This window comes from Platalea leucorodia (genome assembly GCF_965183815.1).
Source record: "Platalea leucorodia genome assembly, chromosome: 1".
NCBI lineage: Eukaryota > Metazoa > Chordata > Aves > Pelecaniformes > Threskiornithidae > Platalea > Platalea leucorodia.
In genome coordinates, this window is record NC_138823.1 from 153,019,925 (window position 1) to 153,042,719 (window position 22,795).

A 22,795-nucleotide genomic window follows, 5' to 3' on the forward strand; every position below is an offset into this window, starting at 1 on the left:
CTCTGAAATAACAAAGCCATTGACTGCTTTAAGAGTTAATTTCTTACTGAGTTTACTTTTGAAATAGATTTACTTTTCAGTTACAGATCTGCAAAAAATGTTTTAAGACCTTATTCCTTTTTACACATAAAACTTCCAAACTACAGGAATTATGTATTTTTATTTTAACAAATTAGGTTTAAATATTCACTCCTTGGCTGACTTTTATCCTGGGAGTGAATTTTTATGGCTGATATTCAAATCCTTGAAAGTAGGGGCTTATAACAGAATCTCCGACACGTTTTAAACTACTGTGCAGCAGTCCTGGCTGGCACTGCTCTAGTTAGCACTCTTTTTAATTTACTGTTTGAATATACTGCTGAAGAAATACTTTAGATTTTAGTGGACAGAATAGTTGTGGATCCTAAATGACTTGCCATGAGAAATGGAATTAAGAACAGTACATATGGTTTAATAGCTTTATCATTATGAACAGGCACAAAGGCTGACATTTGAAAGTCATTATCCTCTTGCACAAGCTGGTACAATTATACTTTTAATCAAGAATTTCTACTTCTTTTGTTACTTCCTGCCTTTCCGAGTTCCTGTGATATACAGTTCCCATTTTGGCCTCATCCTGTTTTGCCCTGCTTCTTGTATGTTAAGGAGTCTAGCTCTACTGTAGGCTAGCATTTTTCAAATGCAGCAGCATACAGTAAACAGGAAAGATTCCCTTAGAGACAGTGTTGTTTTTAGCTGATCAAAAGGCCATTCTGGCATCCGCTTCTTGCTCAATAAAAATATTATTTAAGGAAAAAGAGAAACAACTCTAGATTAGTATTGTGTCCTTAGCTTGGCTAAAGCCTTAGAAAAGAAAACGCTGGCGTCATTACTGCTTAACCTATTGCTGCTTAAGTCCACCCTATTTTAGTTACATAAGGTAGAGACAACATATCAGATTGTGAGTGAAAATGCAATGTCCTCTATTTTTCCTGAATTTTATACTACAAAACTACTTACTACAATTTAGCAAAACATCAAAAACTTAAGGACACTGCCCTGACAACCTGCCAGGAGTCTATGAACTGCATCCGATTTGCATGCTTCAAGATTGTGGGAGTTTTGCAGGAACCGGAACTTCAGGATTTGGGCTTCATAACTTGGCCTAAAACACAGTCATTGCTTTGACCCTGATTAAGAAAAAGTTTTGAGCTCAGACCTAAATGGATGCATCTAAGCAGTCTTCTGAACAGAAGCATTTCATAGTGCCTCATCATGCACGTGGTGTGGTCTCCAGTGATTACAAATCCTAGCGTGCAATGCTCCGTTTTAATAGAAACAGTCTTGTTCATGTGTTGAAGCAGGAATATTTGGGCCTTAATTCAGTCACGTTACTAAGTATGTGCCTAATTGTAAGCACCTGTTGGCTACATTAAATTAAGCAGGGTTCAAGCATATGTTAAACAGGGCTGAGTGTGTGCTAAGAGAAGAATGAGGAAGCTCAAGTGAATGAATTGTATTTGCTGAATTAGGCAGCCCATGTTGTATGCACTTATACTCTGGTATTTTCCTTTCCATTCCCTTCTGCTTCAGGGATGCTGCTCATATCCTTATGTCCTGTCAAGTATCTTCTTTGCTACAGAAGATCTCTAACTGCTGTCCAGCGTGCTCCTGTGGTGCATGTGCTCTGCAGGAGTGACTTTGGATGCCACAGACCAGTGAGCACAGGTCTTGTCAGCCTGCCCTACCAAGATTCAAAAAGGCTTTGAGCCAAGCCACAGAAGCTGCAGGTAACACTGCCCGAGCAAATGCAATTTTTTACTGTAAGTAAGTACATCAACATGTGATATATTTCAAGACAACAGTTTCAGTTCTTGAAGAAAATGCTTACTTCCATATGAATGAAACATAAAGGTCTTGTGCTCATTTTCTGTTTTCATTTTCACTTGTAAACCAATTATACCGCTTGTTGTGCATTAAGCCTGTGACATGGCAAATAATTTCCAAACATTTGCAAGATTTTTTTTGCCTCATTGACATGGGCAATACTGTACCAACCCTGGCAATCAGCTCTGTGTCCACCATGACACAAATGAGCTTCTGCAGCTATCTAAGTCTGCCAGCTTCCCTGTCCACTTTGGGGAGCCATTTCTGAGGACTTTGGGTGAAATTTATTTCACCTTACAGTAGTTATCTACAACCCAGGGAGATACTCTGGGCTAGTTATCCCTTGGTAGTCTGGGGAGAGAGATAAAGGCACCTTGAAAGAATGATTTATCCTGGTGATTAGTCTTAAGATGGGATGTATTTTTGCTGGAGGTATCTCCCTCCCCATAAGCAACAGAAGCAGCCCAGCTATCCAGTTTAGAGGAGACATCCAGCTTTTGGAAGGATGAATTACGTGAAATTAGGTGCTCTTTCTACACTTTCTCACTATTTTTCTCATAATAATTTCTAAATGGCACTTGCTTATCACTCCTGCTCATGCCTTGCACTTCCAGGTACACGGCAACTCTGCAGCAAATACACTGTGTTTATTTCCTACACACATGCCAACACTGCTTTCTGCTATGTGTTCCCTTCACATGGCAATTAATACTGTGCAGGACTTCTTTTGCCAGGAAAAAGCCTCTTCGGTGGATCACTCTTTCTCAACTGTTTAAAAGGGCATTATTAAGCTCAGTTTTGAACTGCCAGATGAAGAGAGAAAATTGCAAAGGAAAGACAGGCAGGAAAGTTTTAGACATGAGCAGTGATCTTCTGAAATTTAAATTGGGAATGCAGTTATAAGAGTGGATGAGAAAGAAAGGTGTAATGTTGGGGAAAAAGATGAAATTTAGCTTGTAAGTTTGGCTTCTGGCTCTAACTTTCATGTGTACATCATACAGTTACTAGACACCTGTGCTTGGGACTTGAAACTTGGCTGGTTGTTGCACCCACGTGGTGTAAAATGGCATAGTAGGGCTTTGATCTAATGCTGTGACCTAATCTTGCAGGAAGAACAACTCTGGCCCTGACACTCTAGGTCTGGGTGAGCTAGCGATTTTTGTGGATGAACATGCAGCAAGTTCGGAGAGTTCAAAAGTGAGGGTAGCTGCTTTTGCGGATGGAGCCAACAAAGGCAGGCACTTGGCAAATATAACCAATTCCTGCCTCTCTTATCTTTGACACGCTGCCACAGCTCTACAAACACCTTTCAAAGGAAACATGTTGCAGTCAGGCCAAAGTAGCAGTGTGTGCTTCCACTGGTTTTGGCTCACCAGGGTGCTGAAGTGGTTGTGCACGTAAGCACGGAGGATGCCGGGCACTCCCAGAGGAGCACGTACTTTGTGCGCATCAAAGGAAGCTGAAACCCAGGAGCCGGCCCACAAAGCACGTGGTCCCGCTGTTTGCAGCCTGCAAAATGGCAATGAAGCACTCCCGGACAACTGAGGTACAGATGTGGGAGCGCTAGTTCATGAGAGAGGACTGCAGAACCAGTCTTTCAGATAGCAGCTACAGAGATGTTTAAAGTCTGATTTACTGCAAATTGGCTGTTTGTTGTTTGGCTGTTGCATGTGATCAAAATGGGTCATCCCTGCCAAGGGAGGCAAATGCAATTCTGTCAAACAGCATCTAAGTGCTTCCTTTGCTAAGTGGAAACAATTGCTTCTCCTCACTTCGCAGACTCCTCTTCAAGTTCCTTAGGTGGCACTGACACAGTTCACAGACCAAGCATGCCACTGCTGCTAATATTAAAGAAATAACTGGAAGGAAATGTAGGAATGGTTTTTTTTCCCACAGTAAAATTTCAGCTTCCACTGCAAAGAAATATGCAATAATGTTACCATCTGTGTCACTTTATTCAGGCCAGATCCACATTACAGCTAGAGCAGTGTTCCCATGCTGAAACACTGCATCATTATTAGCAATTACCAACATATAGCTCCATTATTAGCAATGGGATGTCTACAGCCAGTTTGCATCGTCTGTGCTGCTTTTATTTATTTTGGAGAAACAATGAACATAAAATGTCTCTGCTGGACTCTGACATGGTGTGTACAAAGGCAGATGTCTGTTGCAATCAAGGGGGCGGACAGGGAGGAGGTGACGGAGGGAACTGCTCAGCCACTGAAAGTTACTTTCATCAGTGTTTCCTTTGGCAAAGACTGCTCAGAAAATGCTAGGGGAAAGGGGGGAGGGAGTTTGAAGAGGAGGGGGAAAGAGGGAGACAAAAAAAGCCAAAGATGAAAAGTGTTTTTCTTACTGTAGTCAGTTCAGAAGCTTTTTTGACAGATAATTGCTAATTATTTGAGAGAGATGGGCATTTTTCTGCAGATAACTGTCTCTCATACCTTAAAACCCTGTAGAGTTAGGCTGGAATAGCCTTTAACACCTACTTTAAAAAACCCTAAAAACCAGCAGACAGCAAATGGTCTATTTAACACCTGGGAAAAGTAGATATACTGCAAGAAAATATTAATCTCTGTTCAAAAACAGATGGTTCAAGAGCATATTTTTACAGTGCCTTTTAACTTAGACACCAATTCAGTTTTCTGATTGCTGGGTCAGGATGCTTAATGGCTGCGTCAAACACAGGGTGATGCACGAGTGAAGTCCCCGTCTCAATGACTAGGGTATGAGATCTGCTCTAACATCTGAGCACACAGTTGTGACTGCTTCTCTTCAGAATTCGCCAAGAATGCACATTAAAAGAGTCTGCAGGGTAAAAAACTACAGCTGCCTGACAGACAGGCAGCAGCCTCATTTTACACAACTCTTGTCTGTACTCTGCTGAAATAAAAACAACAGGCTGATTCATAACTTCTAAATTATCCATGCAAGAAAAGTGGATTTTCCCCTGCTATAATGAGAGTATAGGAGCCTCCATCCCCAGCGCCGTGCTGGGGAAATTGTCTGCAATCTGCCCCCTCGCTGCAGCCGATCCAGACCATACGCACTAAAACAGGCTTTAACAACTCACTCGTTAAGAGCTTTTTCATTGCATGAACTTGATATAGTCCTTAACGGAAAGCCTATTTTTGATCCTTTTCTCCAGGTCTCAGTCTTGAGCCCAGATAGATGCGCATGCTTTCACCATGGACTTAGGGGGATGCAGAGTGGTGGCTCCCCAGGACAGGGTGGAAACTGTCAGACGCCTGCAGCATTGGTGACCTTTGGGCAAAACTTAACTCCACCTGGACCAAAGCTGGCTGTTTTCGTCCTAAGTCCTGCCTGCCCGGGGCTCTGATCCTGAGACGGCTCACCCTCATGTTCTTTCTTTAAAAAGGTCTTTTCTGGGCTTAGCTGAGACAGCAGACCACGACCCAGTGGGGCCCTGCAGCCACCATGTAGGGACATGCTTGTGGCCCTGCCCCTCAGCCCTCCTCCTAGGGTGGGTCAGCCCTACATGATATTTCCATGTGTTTTAAAATGGAAAAACAGAAGGGAACTTTCTTTTCAATAAAAGCATGAAATCTAAAATTTTAAAATGAATAAGGAGAGCTGGTGAGAAAGTAGTATTTACTTGAGCAGAAAGGCTGGGATAGGCCATGAAATGACGGTTCTGAAACATCCTAACTAGGTCGTCTTTGGTTTTATGGAAACATTTGGTTTTACATGGATTGCTTCATTTTAGCTTTTGTAGTATATAAAATGCAATTCCTTTGAGTAGTAAGTTGGACGAGATGATTTCCTGAGGTCCGTTCCAACCCAAATGATCCTATCACAGAATGAAGCAAATTTAATACAGCTCAGTAAAATTTTATTTTCATATAAGAATCAAAGAAAAATAATCAAATTAAAAAGAGGTTTCAACATTTTATCACCAAAAATTGAATGAAATTCATGCCAAAAATTGAATTGAATGCCACCACTCTGCTTTCTGGGGGAAGAGAACTGGACGGTTTGAATTTAAGCTATTCCAATGCAATTGGCCTCAGAGCCAGACAATGGACTTTGCCTGGTTTATATACTACATGTTTACAATAAAACTTCCTAATATGATTTAAACTAGTTTTTCCCATGAAAAATATTTTTTCCACAAAAGTCTTGAACTAGCAGCAAACTGTGTTGCATTTTTCAGTGCAGTTCCCAAACAAGCAAAACCACCTAAGTGACACTATGGCTGATGCTGGGACTGAACTCATCTGGAAAACTCTTGTAGTACTTTTCTGGCAAATGCTATATAAGATCATACTTTACTAAAAACGCATTTTCCCTCCAGGTTCCTTAGTGGCGATACAGCAAAAACAGTGTTCCTTGGGATACAATAAAAAAGCACATGCATGCGTATATGTGCAGATGCGTGAGATTTCTCCAGCACAGAAACATACAGTTGAGGTTACAGCAGTGACAGTTTCATTATAATCCTATTTTCACGCGCTCAGAGGTTTCTGAGCTGTGTTATTTTGTCACAGAGGTTTACATTTGGCCCCTAGCTCATAAGTGGTATTTTTTTGAGGTTTCACAAAATCTATTAATCCATTTTTGAGTTACCAGAGGGTAAAGAAATGCTTTTCCTGCCTCTTAGATTCTTGTAGCCCTGTTATGGCATTGATTTTTACACAGAACTCTCTGCAGAGTTTAATAGCAATCAGCAGCCTGATGTGCCTTAATGACTTCCTCTGTGCGTTCAAAAAATGGCTAAACTTGACAAGTTGAAACCTTCCAAGGGGCCAGTGCTCACTGAGTAATAGCTCCAAGGTCAGCTTGGGATTATTATTTTAAAGTAATAACAGAATAAAGACATTAAGATTTCCCTGAGTTTATAAAAATGTTTTGAAAATCAGTTTTGTCCTCAGAAGAGCCCCCGAGTTTAGAGCTATACAGCCACTTCTCAGCTTGTGCACATCAGATTAGACCCACTGCAGTTATTGTAACTGCAGCAGGGAAGTATCCAAACCATAAAGGAAATACAAATCAATCAGTCATAACTTCACTGACTTCACTAGAAACATGCAGATGTAAAAATGGTATCATTAGGTGGAGGATGGGACCCTTATATGTCAATGATGTTAGCTATTTTGCACAGTATTTTTGTGTAATATTTGAAAGAGAACAATCCCCTGAAAACATAAGTCTGCACAACACATAAAAGAACATGGCATAAGAAAGTTTTTTCTGTGTCAATCCACCTCGTTTATCTTCAGCACGCCTGCCAGGGGATAGCAGTGGGACAGCGTAAGGATCCTGCAGCAGCCAGTGTGATCTTTGTCCCAAACATGCCAGCAATTTGTAGATCAGGGTCTTCCTAAGCCAAAAGTCATGTCCTTGTGTTTAATGGCTTTCAATCAATTTTCTTCTCATTGGTGTAAGTTGGCTTTGAAGCCAAGCAAACATTTAGCCTCCATAACAATAGGACTGCTAATGCTATTTTATGTGTACTCAGACAAAAGGGTGGTAAACTCAGAGGTTTTTTTTTTTCTGGGATGAATTTTTCTTTCTGAAAGTTTTGATCATGCAGTGAGGGGTGAAGAAACATAGCCAAGCAGTCAAATCAATATAAATTAATACTTCCATTTTCTTTTGATTCTATTTTTCTTCTACAAGTCTATCACTTGAGTGAGAGTTTCAGGGCTATGACTGAGAACAGAAACAGCATCGGGAAGTTGGGACTTTAGCAAGAATCCCACATTGCCAGCTCTCATGCTTTTTATCATGAGTATCATGAAATTTGTCACAGGTTTTAAAGCCTCGGCTGCTGATATCATGGTATTGCCAAACTTCCCATTTAAGGCGGAGGAATTTTCTGGCTATTATTATCACCGAGGAAATCCCCCAAAATATACTAGATGGAAAATGAAAAAGAAATCAACAGTACTTTTTGAGATACAAGGATTTTTATAAAGTTTCACAAATTTCTGAGGCCTGACTTACGATTTCCAAAACTTGGAGTGGACAATATTGAGAAAGAAAACTACTGTGTTTTACTCAGGAGAGTGTGAACTTTCACATCACCTATAGAGAGGAGATAGGGAAGGACAAGGCATCAGGTGGAACAAACAAACCACAAAACAGCCTGAAATGTTCCAAAAGGAGGTTAAGAGACAAGGTAGATGACCTAGCACAGTACTTCATGCATTATGTGTACTCTAACAACAGAAAAATGGTTTGTTTGTTTGTTTGTTTGTTTGTTTCATCATTGTTCTAGCAGTACAAATGTATTTGAAAACTCATGGGCCTCTTTGCTCCCCTACGTGCACTGTGTGCACTGGAGGGAAAGTAATGTCCAAACTGAGAAAAATTCTATGAGATACACTAGCACCAGAAAAGTGCTCTTCAGAAAAGGTTTTTCTGGAGCCTAAAATAATTTTTTTTCAGTCCAAGCAAGACTGGGGAGAAATGTTGCTGTTGACTTGAAGGAAGGCAGAATTTCACCCTATGTGCAAAGGATGGGGAATGCTCCCCCCAGAGCAGACAGAGCAGGCCCAAAATCTTTGTGTGATCTGCTTCCACCCAATAACAGCTTTATAGAAGTAAGTTAAGAATGAATAACTTAACAGCTGCCCAAGGCAGCTCTAAAGTGCTGCTTTCCCTCGCTGCACATGAGAAGACAGCCATTAGTGTTGCTGCTGCTAGGTTCACTACTCCTTGGGGGATGCTGCGTTTGCAGAATGGCCTGGTTTTGTACTGGCAATATGCACACATCTGAAATTGCTTGCATTTGGATGCTGTTTGGTGCTCAGTTTTGAGTTAGTGCCGTGTCTGTTATAGATTCTTCTCATCACGGATAATGTGTCTCTTGTGAGCATGAGTCCTATTTTTTATTTTTGTTTGGATAACACTTCTCTCTGAAAGTCAAAAGATTGCCACATGCATTTTTACACAGCAGTATATTGTTAAAAAAAAATTAACAGCTCGAAGATGAACAAATACAAAACAATGGCAAATAACTATTATACTGCACTACATTTCCACCCAGCAGTCTCTAAGGACTTCACAAACACTAGTAAGTGCATCCTCAGATATTTGCAAACCAGAGAAATATTATCCTCTCTAAGGAAACTGAGGCACAAAGATGATGATTGACTGGCCCAAGATCAAGCAGTACGAGAGCGTTATCACTGTAAACAGCCACAGTGCCCTAGCACCTAATCCTGTGTACTTCTTTAAAGCTGTTAGTGGAAAGAAAGGTTTGTACATAGGACAGAAGGACTTTGGTCTTTATTCCACCTACATTTAAGAAGCTCCTACCCATTCTGCATGAGTATTAAAGTCTGATCTTGATGAATGGCAAAACTTTAACTGACTTCACTCTGAGTTAGTGCCGTTTCAGCTACAATACTGGCCTTTCTTCTGAGAATTTCTAGGGAACTGTAGAAATGTAGAGTCAGCTCCTCACTCAGCTGATATAAATCACTGGTGCTCCACTAACTTCAGTAGAATGATCTTTGGACAAATTGAAGAATATGGCCCATGAAAAACAGCTTCCTTTCTTTACATGTTTAAATCAAAATTATCTGATATCTTTCAGATGAGAAAGAGCTGAAGCTGGGATGTGGCAAGGAAGGATATATTTTCCTTTCTATGCTGAGCATACAGGGATGTGCAAAAGTTACTTGGTGATCAGATGTTTATTTTCAGAGCACTCAGAGTTTGATTTCAGAGCATCAGCTGAGCTGTGGTTACACCTATGAGCATGTTTTCACTTTGTAATGTCTGGGGTGGGGGGAGGAATAACTAAGAAAAGGGATAAACTACCCTGCACATCATATGGAATATCATGGGGTGAGATCGTGCACATGGACAATTTCCATGGAGTAAGCGAGGTGCTTGAAGGTCACACCACAGTAATTTATCTAGCTGCCTAGTGAGGCAAGTTCAAAAAAAACCATCCTGGTAAGCATAAGTTACAGCAGGCAGAGGAACAGCTTAGCTTTGCCTAAGCTTTTGTTCGAAGAGTAAAAGCTGGGAGAAAATGGATGTGTCAGTAAGTCCCCTGGTACGCACATATATATATGTCTATATTCCAATTTGCAACTTGCAATCAGTAAGGCCATCTAATTATTTTTTTCTAACAAATTTAGCTAATACGGTATCCAAAAACCTCTGCTAGCATTTGTGACTAGTTATGTAAGACAGAAGTAGGTCTATACATTGTTTTTACAGCCACTTTAGCTATATGAGTTTAGAAACCATTATAGATAAAGCAGTACGGTCCCTGCTACAAAATGCTGACACTAGCAAGGTTTATTTCTGCAAAAGTATTGACAAAAGACATCTTTATACTAGAATACATGTATCCCCCAGTGTATGCTGAATTGTTTTAACTATACACAAACAAAACTTTAATTGAAATCATTAAATTGGTACAAAAATCAGTGTATGAAGACTAGGCTTTAGAAGACAAAGATTCAAGCCTCAAGGAGTACACAGGTACAGTTAATTAAAAAGTGTAAAAATGTGCAAAGTAAAAATGTAATAGCCAGTAGAAGGAGCCTAATTGCCTGAGAAATGTGAGACTGGCTCTTGGTAGTAAGTTTTAAGTTTAGTTTGGGGGAGAACTATTTGTGTGGGAAAGGCTGAAGAGCACTGGTTTCTTGAATAATGACATGCTATGATGGGAAGAATGAGAAGCAATTTGAGCACTATTAGCTACACTGTTCAAGAGTAATAAGGAACTTGAAAATGATGTCAGAGAAATGAGATAAAGAAGACTATTATACTGTTTGAAGGCCATCATCTAGTATAGCCGTGGAGGATAAATGAAAATGGAAACCAGTCAGAAACATAATACGATATGCTTATGGTATTTCGTGTTTGAGATATTAGCAGGTGCAACACTATTGGCATCGCTGGAGCTGTCTTCACTTGCCTCTCAGCTCAATGTGGTCCTGTATCTATTTTATATACCTACATTATATAGTGTACGTGCTATTGAAACACAACAGAAAACTTTTGAAATGCAATAGAACATTAGACTATGTAAAGTGGTTAAAATGTGTACCTGCTTTAACTGCTTGCCATCTGAAATACAAGGAGATGAACCTAAATTATCTGCTGTAAATGCATGTAAAGAAGTTTTGGATTTCAGCCTAGATATGAATATACAAATAGATAAAGTTTATAGAATTGTGACACAAAGTCTCAGGGGTATTGTGGGAATGTCAAAAAACATTCAGCAATCAGAACATATGCCTGCCATGTTAATACATCTTATGCCTCTGTCTCCAAAACACATTATGGAGATGGCTGTGAAACAGAAAAAAGAACTTTTATTTAAGAGCTACCTTTGCATATTTTTCCAGACTTAACTAAAGCTACTCAAATGGAGCGACAGCCTAGGATTTCCTCTAAGAAGGGTTTTTAGCCTCCCATTTTGCATCTGGCAAAGTGGAGTGATCACTATGGAAATAGGCAGCATAGTCTACGTTTCTGCATGGTGATCAAGCTAAAGGTTTTCTAAATTGCTGATCTGCTTCCCTTGTTACAGATGAATATATCAGAGGAAAGTCAGTAGAAGTTGTCTGGCTTAATGACAGATTGGCACAAGATCCTACAACAAGGCGAACTTTGATTCTTACCCATGCACTTAGCAACTTGTCCCAAACATTCACTACTATGAGCTAAGGTTCTGGAGAAGAAATGATAACTTATTTATGGTGATTTATGAATTGAGGGGACAAAAAAGAATGAAGCTGAATTTTCTACTGTATTGTAAATTACTCTGCAAGCATCTGAAGTCCATTGTTATAAAAAGTAATTATTAATTTGCATAGTGCCATAAATGCATGTCCCAGCTATTAGCCCTGCACAAGTGAGTCTGTTGTTTTAATTGACTTCAGCGGGACTGTTTATGTGAATAAGATGAGCAAAACTTTGGCTGTGAGGGAGCATTTCTCAAAGCTTGAGGCAGAATAATCACATGGGTGTGAACAGACCCCTCTATTTATTTTTCTCTAGGTTACCAACTTCCAATTTAAGAAGGAGTGTTGTAAAAAAAAAAGAAAAAGGACTATGTGTATCGTCTTTTCCAACATGAAAAGCAGCAGGGCACGGCCCCAGCACAGGGCTGAGCTCTGAGGGCAGTGTGTGCCCCTCCCGCAGTGGGCTGTGTCTTCACACGGGGGCACGGAGCAGCCCACAATGCCAATGTGCAATGGAGCCCAAGCTGCTGGGAGTGTAAGGAAGGGACTAATGCAGGCTCTCATTCAGTGTGAGGCTCAGCCCATCTGTATTTAGGGGAGGCATGGGGCATGCGGCTGCTGCAGCTCCACATCAGCATGGCAGGCAGCAGACAACCGCCCAGTTTCTCCTGTACAACAGCTGGTTATGGTGCTTCTGGGATGTGCATAGTTTCTTCTGGAAGAAATCACCACGTCAGACGGGTGTCTCTTCCACATATGGAGACATTTTCTCAATGGTTCTTTTGAGCCATTTAAATTCTTCATTTTATAGCATTACGTAAAATATTTGTAATGCTATTACCATGCAAGATGAATCTAAATATGCACAATCCTTTTCTGTTTAAATGAATTATTATAAAGCTCACACAGTTCACAACCAGCTTTGTGGATCACAGAGTTTCACAGTACCTTATGTGTGAGAAACAATCAGAAATTTGATTTTTTGAGGTTACGTTTTTAAAAACCTTTGATATTGTCCATGAAAATCAATTTCCTCCATGGAAGTTTAGGACTTGGAAAGGGGGCTATTCTTACATTTTTGTGAATTCCTACAGAAAAGCAAATGACCTATGGTCCCAAAAAGTTGGCAGGTGACTTATTAAACTTCTCTCAAATCTCCTTCAGGAAGTTCATTAAAACTCTATTTGGAAATGGCCAGGTGCTTGCTTCCCACAGCGCAAGGGGCGAAATCTGTCACCCTGTTTAAAAAATTGTTTGGTTACTTGGGATAAAGAAATAATAATTATACCAAGCTGTGTGGTTTTGTGATGGAAAACTGTGGCTTGGTGAGAAAAGTGCCAAGGTCAATGCAATGAAAGACCTACAGTGAACTCAGACCTGATTTCAGAAGTCAGTGGTGGATGGAGGCCAGGAGAACAGTCTTTTCTGTGGTTCACTTGAAAACACTTGTTAAGATTCTAGATAAAAATAACTCTCTAGCTTGAGAGACTTTTTAGCTTGAAAAAAATATCATTAGAAAAGATTTTTATATGTTTTACGAGGATCACTAAGGCTGACAAAATTACCTTGTTTGACACTGGATCCTGACCTAAATACTACGGCCAAGTCAACTAACAGGAAAATAGTAGGGCTAAGCCTTTTTCATTCTTTATTCTGCCAAACCACTGCCTCTTGCAATCAGGATTGATTACAAACACCCAATTAAGAGGCATTTGGAACATGATCTGAACACTAATCCTGTCTCTTTTTCTCTTTATACCTAATTATCAGCCTTAAGATGGGTATTAGCACTTTAATTAGTAGATTTACTTTAGGAACTTCTACATAAACTAAGAAATCTATACTATATGCATAAATGTGTGTATATATGCACAGTCTTAAAGAGGTGTATGTAACACAAATGCCCATAACTAAGTAGTTCTGTGTGATATATAAGTCTAGACATATACATGTGAGTGCATGTATATCCTGTTTTCAGACATAATTTCATTCTTTGGAAATACTACAAATGAAAATAATTGAATTTGGTTTTACATCAGCAGTATAAAAATCTCTATATCATAATTATCAAATTATGATCCAATGTTATAGCTTGCAATAAACTATAATTAAGAAACTAATTTTCAGCAACACAGGTTTTTGTTTTAATTACATTAGCACAGAAGAGGGGGTGGAGAGGAGAGCAGGGTGGGGTTGACTGAAAACATATTGAGTGTTTCATGGGGCTAATGCCTACAACACTGGGGTTCAATTTAGAAAGGACTCAGCCCTCTGTTCTGAATTTGTCTATCTCTGTCCACAGAACGGATGAAGGATTAGGCTCATGGGAATCCATATTGGACCCTCAAATTTTTTCCTGTCTGAAGGGTATCTGGTTGTAGCACATCAAGACAGAATTCTCCCCACAGTTCACTTAACTGTCTGGATTAATAGAAACACCTGCATATGATTGTTACTATCATTTTAATGCACTACTGTACAGAGACCCAAGTCAAGACTCTACTGTGCCAGGGAATGCACCCATACACATACAGTGCAAAACCAGGCTCTGCATCCAACACCTCAGCCCCAAACGCAGGCAAGCACAGACTCTCTAGCTATGGCTAGGCAGTTTGGTCGTGGTTTCCCTAGTACCTTTTCCTGAGAAAACTCAAACCCAAACCGCTCTCTAAAAGAAAGAATTGTTAAACAGTTTCACAATAGAGACTGTCACAACAGCTAAGTGCTTGGATAAACAACAAAAGAGTCAGTTTATCATACTGTGTAATCAGAAAAACAATATAATTTCCAACTTCTTTCAACTCTTATTTAGTCTCTAAAGCACAATAAAATAACAGCATTATCTTTAGATACTTGCATCCGATACTTGTGTGCAAATACATACTGAATCCTGTAGCAAAGAGCACATACTCGCATTTACTTTCACAATCCAGACCCTTTAAGTTAAGGAAAAGTATTATTTGTGTGTATATGTAGGGGGGGTAACACGCTCCGTGTCTACTGCAACAAGTGTTTTCTGCTTCCCTGATCCTGTGCAGGCTCTGGGCTGACTCCTTTCCTTGGCATGGCCTTCCAGAGGGTACCAAATAAATAGCAGTGGTCACCAGCAGGGCCGTCTGGAGTCTAGCAGCACGCTCCCTGAGAAAGCCTTTCGTGTGCTTTATATGAAGGAGAAAAATGCCCTCGAAGCGCACCCAGAAACATGAGATATCAGATGACCCCCAAATCCACTGCGATGACTCATCCTAAACTATGCCAAAAATACTTGTTTCTAGTTTTGGGGACAGCAAGAAGGATGGTCCCCTTCATCTCTTTAGTACTCCCAAATAATCTCTCAGTAACCCCAACAGCTCTTGAGGGACAGGTTTCTGAGAGAGACAAGGGGGTGGAGAACCTGCCCCTTTGGCCTGGGTACGGCCTCCCCTGTGGGTTGGTGCTGGGCCCCCTGTCCCGCTCATGGCTGTGTCAAGCCTGGTTTGAGAGAGAGACGTTCAGGCCTTTGCCAGCCTCCTGCAGTGAAGCAGGCAGTGGGGTGGTGGCTCAAGGTGTGTGAGCTGGGTGATTTGGTTAATTCAAATCACAGCAAACGCAGGAACATGGGCGTTCCTCCAGCTGCCCTCAGCAGGTGAGGAGGGGCCATTCCCGCCTGGCCTGGGTATCTCGTCCTGAGGCAGACGGCTAAAAGCCCGACAGTGATGCCCAGAGGAGTGGGACCAGGCCATTAAAACTGTATTTCTGTTTGAAAGCTCAGAGGCCTTGGCTCCTTCAGACTTCTCTGCCCAACCACGGGCAAATATGGCGCCTGTCTCTCACGGGCCTGAATGAATCTGCTCTTTTGCTAGCTCTGCTGCTTACCTCGCGTTGTCAGCTGCAGTCCCCTCGCCGCCTGCCACGCTCAGCAGCAGCAGAGGGAATCAGGAAGCTCCGACTGACATTTGCCATCAAAACGACTGATACAGTCATAAACCAGTCCTACAGGGGCTGTGCTGCACCCTTCCTCACAGCCTTAAAGAACAGCAGGAGACAGCTCTGTGGAAACGGAGGGCAAAATTCCCATTGCTTGCAGCAATAACGGGGCTGCATTGAGCCCAGACCCTCCATTACACCTGAGATGTCCTCGGTGCCGTTAGCGAGAGCAGTTCAGGGCTGGTAGTTCAGGCTGGTAAGGGCAGAGCCAGGCTCTAGCCGCACCTCTGGGCAGTCAGAAAGCAGCTATCGTGTGTGCAGCCATTCACGGGGCCCTTCTGACAGGCGAGGCTTGACAGGCAGCCCCGCGATGTCCTTCACAGGCGGTTGTCCTCTAGGCGGGCAGCTGGGACGTGCACCGCTGCGCTGCCGGGGCAGCTGAGTGCCCTCCGGGGCTACTGCCCTCGCCTCAACCCAAAGGGCTCGAACCGCCTCTGCACGAGGGAAACACGAGACACAAAGCCTGCACAAAGCAGACCTCGCTGCGTGGAAGAATAGGAACCAGGATTTAGACAAAAGTAAATGAAAGCTTAAACTTTGCAGTAACTAAAGAAAGGCTGAGCCGTGGCTTGCCTTGCTCCTGTTTATTTTACCAGCTTCAGTTTGTTATACCGACAGATTTATAGCATAAATCCATTGACATTATTTAGAAATAAAATGGATGGATGAATTTCTAACATCATTAAGGTCTATAGGAGTTCCGTGGGGCTACAGTTTCACTCTGTAGGTCTGGGCAGCTATGCTTTCTTCCTTACTCAAGGATCTGGAGGAGCTGTTTTCTTCTATATAAACAAACATAGGTTTTTTTCACTCTGTATTCTATAACTGACTGCAATTTCTATACAGATCTAATCTCATCAGTGTAACTAATCCCTGGTAAATGCAATATAAAGAATAATTATCTATGACATCTCTCCTTCTACAACTCAAATGTTTCCAAAATGGGCAATTTTTCCATTCCAAGTGATTTGACAGCATTGTGTATACACTCTATAGTCGTCAACCAAGGACGATATTTACTCTTTACCTCTATAAATGACGGCCAATAAAGCAATTGTGCTGTGTGGTATATCTATGAAAACCTTGTAAAACAATACAGTCAAGTCTGGCAACAAAGTCAATAATTTGTCAGTAAGGAAACCACTATTGGGCTTTCTCTACCCAACCCTCCACCTTTCTTAAGCCCTTTTCTTCTGAAGCTTCACATTCATTTTCTTAATGTTTTTAACCTAGTGTCTGTGAAATTTTTATTGCTCCCCAGATAATGACATCTGATCTGAATGTAACCACACACCTCTTTGCTCAGCAACATTTGTCACAAACCATTATAAATTATCATGCTGATAGTGTGCATTGCTGGGAAACCGGAAAAGTTCCATAAATTCAAAGTACTGTATCAGTGACATTCTTGTTTATTATCTAGGTATAAAGTTTTACTAGATTCAAGATGGCTACATTTACACAGTAGGGTACTTCAGCAACATGAGACTTGTACAGCTTGCACTAAGTGCTGAAAAGCATTTACCACATGCAACAAACACTAGAGCATTTTAACTAATATATAGCCATATGTTTTGTCTCTTCTATTCATTTTAACCATGTTCCTGACTCCAAAAATGCATGGCTATTATTGGGGCTTGCTTGAGAAAAGGCAAAACGGCAAACAGAAACTACTTTTCTCTTAAAGTACAATCATAATTTCTGTTTCTTGGCCTCCTGAAGAGGAGGCATAACGCTCATTAAAGTTAAAAGTTAAAAAGAGACTGTGTATTTTTTCATTATGTATGTCCTTGATAACAATCTGTGGTTGACAGGATTGTATACTTCCCGTCAAGACCCAGTATTTCCATTATGCTGCTTCAGTAGTTCTGGCTAGATTTTTCATTAGATGAACCTAGCTTGTGTGAACATATTTTTAATTATTTGCGTATCTTTATTCTTCAAAACTGTGAAAGTTGAGTCCTTTGGAATGCCTCCAGAGAAACAGGAATTTTCACCATGTTTGCTTGAAATTTAAAGCAACTCAAACAGTTCTGATCGTCAGAAAGTCATACATATATGAATTTTATTAGGAGTCATTTGAGAAATACTTATTCATTAAAGCATAGCATAATAAGTAGGTAAATCAAGGGCATATTTTTAAAATTAATTCCAAACCCTAACATACAAAGAGGCTAACTGGGAACAGCTTCAGTACAGCTAATACTTAGATTTGCTGCTTTTGATTCTCCTCAGAGAATCAACCTTTCACCAGTTTCACATTTCATTACGTCTAGCCCTCTATATAGAGTAATATTCAAAAAAGTTAGATAAGGTCTCTTGATTTTCTTGTTTACACTACAGAACAAGAAGGTAACCTTTCCAAAGTCACATTGTTTCCCTCCCTGGACTCAGGGGGTCCTTGTTATTAAAGTTGTTTTCAACGCTAACTAAGGTCTAAGATGCGATGAACAGCATTATAAAGAGGATTTTGGGAGCTAGGCCAGCAAGCTAATCTTCTCTTCTAGTCTACTTTAATTGTATGGGGCATTTTTTGTTCCCAGACATGAATTCCCCTGTCTCTCATTTTCTATCTGCATTTCATATTTAAGTGCTTATTAATTTCCAGTGCTAAACCTTTCAATAAACTAGAGTGTAACCTAAATTGCACATTTCTAGATTGCAGACTGAGTTGCTAATAACTAAGTATATTAGGAAATCAGAATGTACTTTGCTGCAAAACCAAAAAAATCTTGTGATAAGTTTTATTGCATTAATCTCCTTTTGTACCCTATATTTGGTACAAGGAATGTGAGTTTTTTAAGTAGACACCGAAATTTCAAACCACAGAGATTGTTGACAAATTCCTGTTGCTGAAATCATTTTCTATTATTCTGGTCCTAAGTTTTTTGGCACAAATACAATCCCTCTCAAGTTAAAAAGAGCAATTTTAAATGTAAGTGAAGTAGCAGCTGAGTAATTTAGCATAGCGTACAAGATTAGCATTTCAGCATAGACCAAATAACGGTAAAGTCATCACCTTCGCACACTGCCAAGACAATGCAAACAACCCTGTTTAGAGACTTCCTTCCACCCACTACCATCTCATTACTGCACTGGGCCCCCTTTCAGAGGAAGAAATAATGCAGGGGGGAGACAGGACAATGAATATTGAGAAGGGAGCAACGGAGGGAGGGAGTCAATCCCTTCCCTGGACCCAGTTCAGCTCAGTCTAGCACTGTTTAGCACAACACTATACCACAAAGATTACTTGTTCTTCAAATAATTGTATGCTGTACACCACTTCACTGCTGTCAAAGACCATGTTGGTTTTACAGCGTTGGAAAAACATGTATTCTAGCAAGGAACAAAAAGGATTTGACACTGAAATATGCTTGATTTAATTTCCTAATCTCTATCTAAGAGACAAAGAGAGACAGACAAACATTTTAAAGCATTAGCACTGTCCCACAGAACGAAAGCAAAACCTGTACCAAGATGACACAGGGAAGTGAATCATTGCCTGAGTACAGCAAATTAAAAATTAAAGAATTGGAAGTCAGTGTGTGAACATATGGCGTGAATATGAGCTGCAGCTCCAACACCACAGTAAAAACTCATTTTAACGAAGAGTCAGTTTAGTTTTATGAACATAGGGTTTTCCTGCATTATCACTCAACTATGGTACTGAAATGCTGATGTATAAGAGATAATAAAAAACAACAAAAAAGCAACTAAGCACCACAATGCATCATTAAAGAACTTCATTTTAAGGGAAATCAGTAATTGTGATCTAAGTAATCAATTTATTAAATAACAGGAACAAAGATGTGCATAGTAAAAATTTAGTGCTTGAGTACAGTCGCTCTCTTTCTCTAAGTCCAACACTCTGTTGGAGTGGTCTGTTACAACCACTCCTGATGACGCTCAGCATCATTTTTACATCATGCAAAATCTTGAATACTCCCATGAAATGCCAAACACCAATGGCTATTGAGTTTAATCTCTTTCTGACAGGCAGAGAAAACCTTGACTGGTAGCATTAATGAACAATAACTCTCTCTTGCAGTTGTCAGAAGGGCATGAAATAACCATGATACTCAAGAAATTTTTAAATAATGAATCACTAAAATATTTTCTTTATGAAACAAGTAGGCTGAATTTAGAGGGCACGTTGAAGGGGGGAATGATCTGACCACGTGTTGCCTTGTGCAAGCTATGTGGTTTACAGGCTTGGCAAAAAGTGGGGAACAGCTTCTGGGAGGCTCTAACTGCCCTTCTCACTCTTGGGAATACATGGTCAAAGGGAATGCAAGTGCAGAGGAGCAAAGGCAGCCTCAGCTACCCCCTTCTTCCTCTCAGGGCACTACAGCAGAGCAGGAGGAGGGGAAAGAAGGGCTACTGGCTATAAATCAGCAGCAAAGGGAGAAAGAGGGAAATATGACTATCAGTCCCGCCGTCCACTGCCCCTTAATGGGTGAGAGTAAATGCCAGACTAACTCTGCGTTAAGAGGATTTGGCAATTTATAAATTGCCCGTTTCTGCCGTAGGCTGTTTGTAGCTGTGGGGATACAAAATGAAAGGGAACTAATTTTTAAAACTCTATAGAGACTTACTCAAAAAACCAAGCAAGCCAATAAACACACAACGGTGCCTCACCCTAAATCGCACCCCGATAACGCGCATCATCACCATCATCCACTTGCCTCTCCCATCAGGCAGGCAGAATTCAAATATACTTTATAAAGCTCAAAAAGTTGCAAAGATGTTTTTAAACCCCCCCACACAAACACACACTCCGAAGAATGCTCCGCTGAGCGCCTCCTGCGTCTTGCCACAGCGAACGCCGGCCGCAGCCCCTTGGCAGCGACGGGGACCGGCCCCGGGCGCGGCGGCCGGGCGGGGCGGGGCGCGGAGCCCCGCGGAGCCCCGCGCGGCGGGGGATGCGCGGGCGCGGGGCGGCGGCGCGCCGGCAGGTGGCGCCGTGGTGCTCCGGAGCGCGGCGGCCGCACTTACTTGCAGTCGCGGTCCTCCAGGTCGAAGTGGGGGTTGAAGTTGATCAGGATCCTCTGGTAGGGCTCCGGAGCCTGGATCAGCCACTCGCATTTTTGGCTGGGGTGGTAGGACTGGGGGTAGCCGGGAGAGGTGAGGTACCCGGGGCTTAAAATTTTGATCGTGTCACCGCACTTATCTGCAGGGGAAGCAAACAAGTTGCCTTTTTTCAGTTCCCCCCTGGCAAGCACTCGGTTTCAGCCCGCAGCAGCGAACCCGCCGATCGCCGTAGGAATGCTGGGGGGAACTGCAGCCTTCTTCAAGCAAACTTTTGCTGCATCCTTATGCCTTTAACCCAAAGGCATCTCTGCTACATTTTACTGAAGGAAAGAGGCCTGCCTCTCCATGCCCATCCATAAGTCCAGTGGCTGGACAGACAGCAGGTAGCAGAAGATGCCCCATTTCTAAACAGTACCCTTTTAAAAAGCCCCCTACCCCAGGCAAACAGTGCCCCTTACAGTGTTAAAACCTTGCATCCCCACAACAGCATTAATGTTGGCTCAGAAGGGTATCTGAGACTCAATTATCTCCAAAAAGTATAATCTTCCTAAGTATGAAGTTTTAAGGAAAGCTGGGAGGAAAGCTAAAAGGATGCCATTTGACCCCCTGCCCAGCTATGGGATAAGCCTGGTCTGTGTCACTGACCACAGGGATTGTCTTGGTGGATCCAAGCTCATTCGCAGCAGACCCTCCCTTTGTTTTATCAGTCCATAAATCTAGGCAGGTTGAAACTATCTGTGCTCTTCAAACCCAGGCTAGCAGAGAACAAAGTGGTTTTAGTGAAGCAGAAATCATCCACTATTTATTCCTTCAAGGAAGTTTGTTCATGCTTGGAGACTGCATCAAAGTAATGGAGCAGAACAACATCCTCTCCTCTTCCCTCTGTCCCTTCCTCCCCCCAACAACAACAAAGATGGGTTTCTAATAGCAAAACAGTTGCAAAAGTTTCCAGAATCACCAAGTGTGACTGTGAAATGTGGTATGCTGCATCCTGCTCCTTTGGCCAGCTTTATCAGGGTTGCATTTTAAGGTTTATAGGGAAAATAAAAAGGGGCAAGAAATCCAACCTACATGATCACTCACTTCACTGTGCAGTGCAGGTTTGTGTTATCACTGTTTTACTACTACAGATTTCTTTCTATAGATCTTCAGGGAGGAAAAACTTTCTCCACACATTGATTGTTTAATTTTGAGCAATAAAATATGACAGCAAACTACAGTCAGGAAGAATGTCCACACTAAAAAGCAAGACTATATATCACTACATCCCAATAATGGTATATACAGGCTGCAGTGCTGTATCTAATACATTCCCTGTGAAAGCAAAATGGCATTCCTTGCTCTCAGCATGAATTTATGAATGTACAGGATTTTATTGTAGGAAAAACAGGTCAAATGGAAATGAATGAGGAAGCGCACATCAAAAATGCATAAAGCTACACTCTTTATAGAAATTATTTGCCATAAATTAGGAGGGAAGGGAATGATACATACTCAGCTGTATGGTCAAAACCCAGATATTGCTAAGCATGTTGCTGGGAAAGGCTATCTTATTATTTATTTCCGCTTTGCCTTTGCAAAACAGGCTGTTTTCCTCTGACCAGAACAAAAGGCGTTGCAGCTCAAAGCTCAAAAGCTGTCACTGGTGATCTTGCTAATCCGCTGTCTGGGGCTCTCAGGGAATCTTGCCTTTTCCTCCCTGTGTAAGCACACTCGGAAAGTGATCCTGTCTCATTAAGCCCACTCCAGCCCTGCAAACAACATGGCAGAGTCTGGCATCTGTTAAATGCCTGAAATAAAGCAGTGCTGCTTCTAGTCACTTGACAGAGTCACTTCAGAGGACGCTGAGGTGGACTCACTACCACCAGCGCTCCTTAATCTGCGACTTCTGGGAAAGTGACAGTGTAATAAGATAATGCGGTCTGCTAGACTCCCTGGCTCTGTGCAATCTCTCTCACACTTGATTAAGAAGAGCAGTTTCTAATGACTTTGGACCATTAGCTCTAAATAAGGTTAATGAATTAATTTAGCGGACACTAGTACTGCATGTAGGTGAAGGTGGCATTAGTAGGTCTGGTAGGTTATGGAGGAGGTTAATGGCCTTGGTGACTCCAGCAGGGCCACCACATTAACCGCTCATGGTGGAGGCTTCTGCTCAGCAGCCCACCCTACTCCCCTTCTTTTAATGGGGAGAAATGATCAACAAGAGCACCGTGTGGCCCCCTCCCACCTCTCAGAGGGTGCAGGACTAG

General features: G+C 41.6%; 1 protein-coding gene across 4 annotated transcripts in view; it reads right to left on the reverse strand.

Annotated features, from left to right (window-relative positions):
• Positions 1-22,795, reverse strand: part of NRP1 (neuropilin 1) — a 114,429-nt gene that overhangs the window by 89,663 nt on the left and 1,971 nt on the right. For all 4 annotated transcript variants that reach the window (XM_082320597.1, XM_082320596.1, XM_082320595.1 and 1 more), the window contains exon 3: positions 20,508-20,682. In XM_082320597.1, coding sequence (XP_082176723.1) covers positions 20,508-20,682 — 175 coding nt within the window. The remainder of the gene's footprint in view (positions 1-20,507; positions 20,683-22,795) is intronic.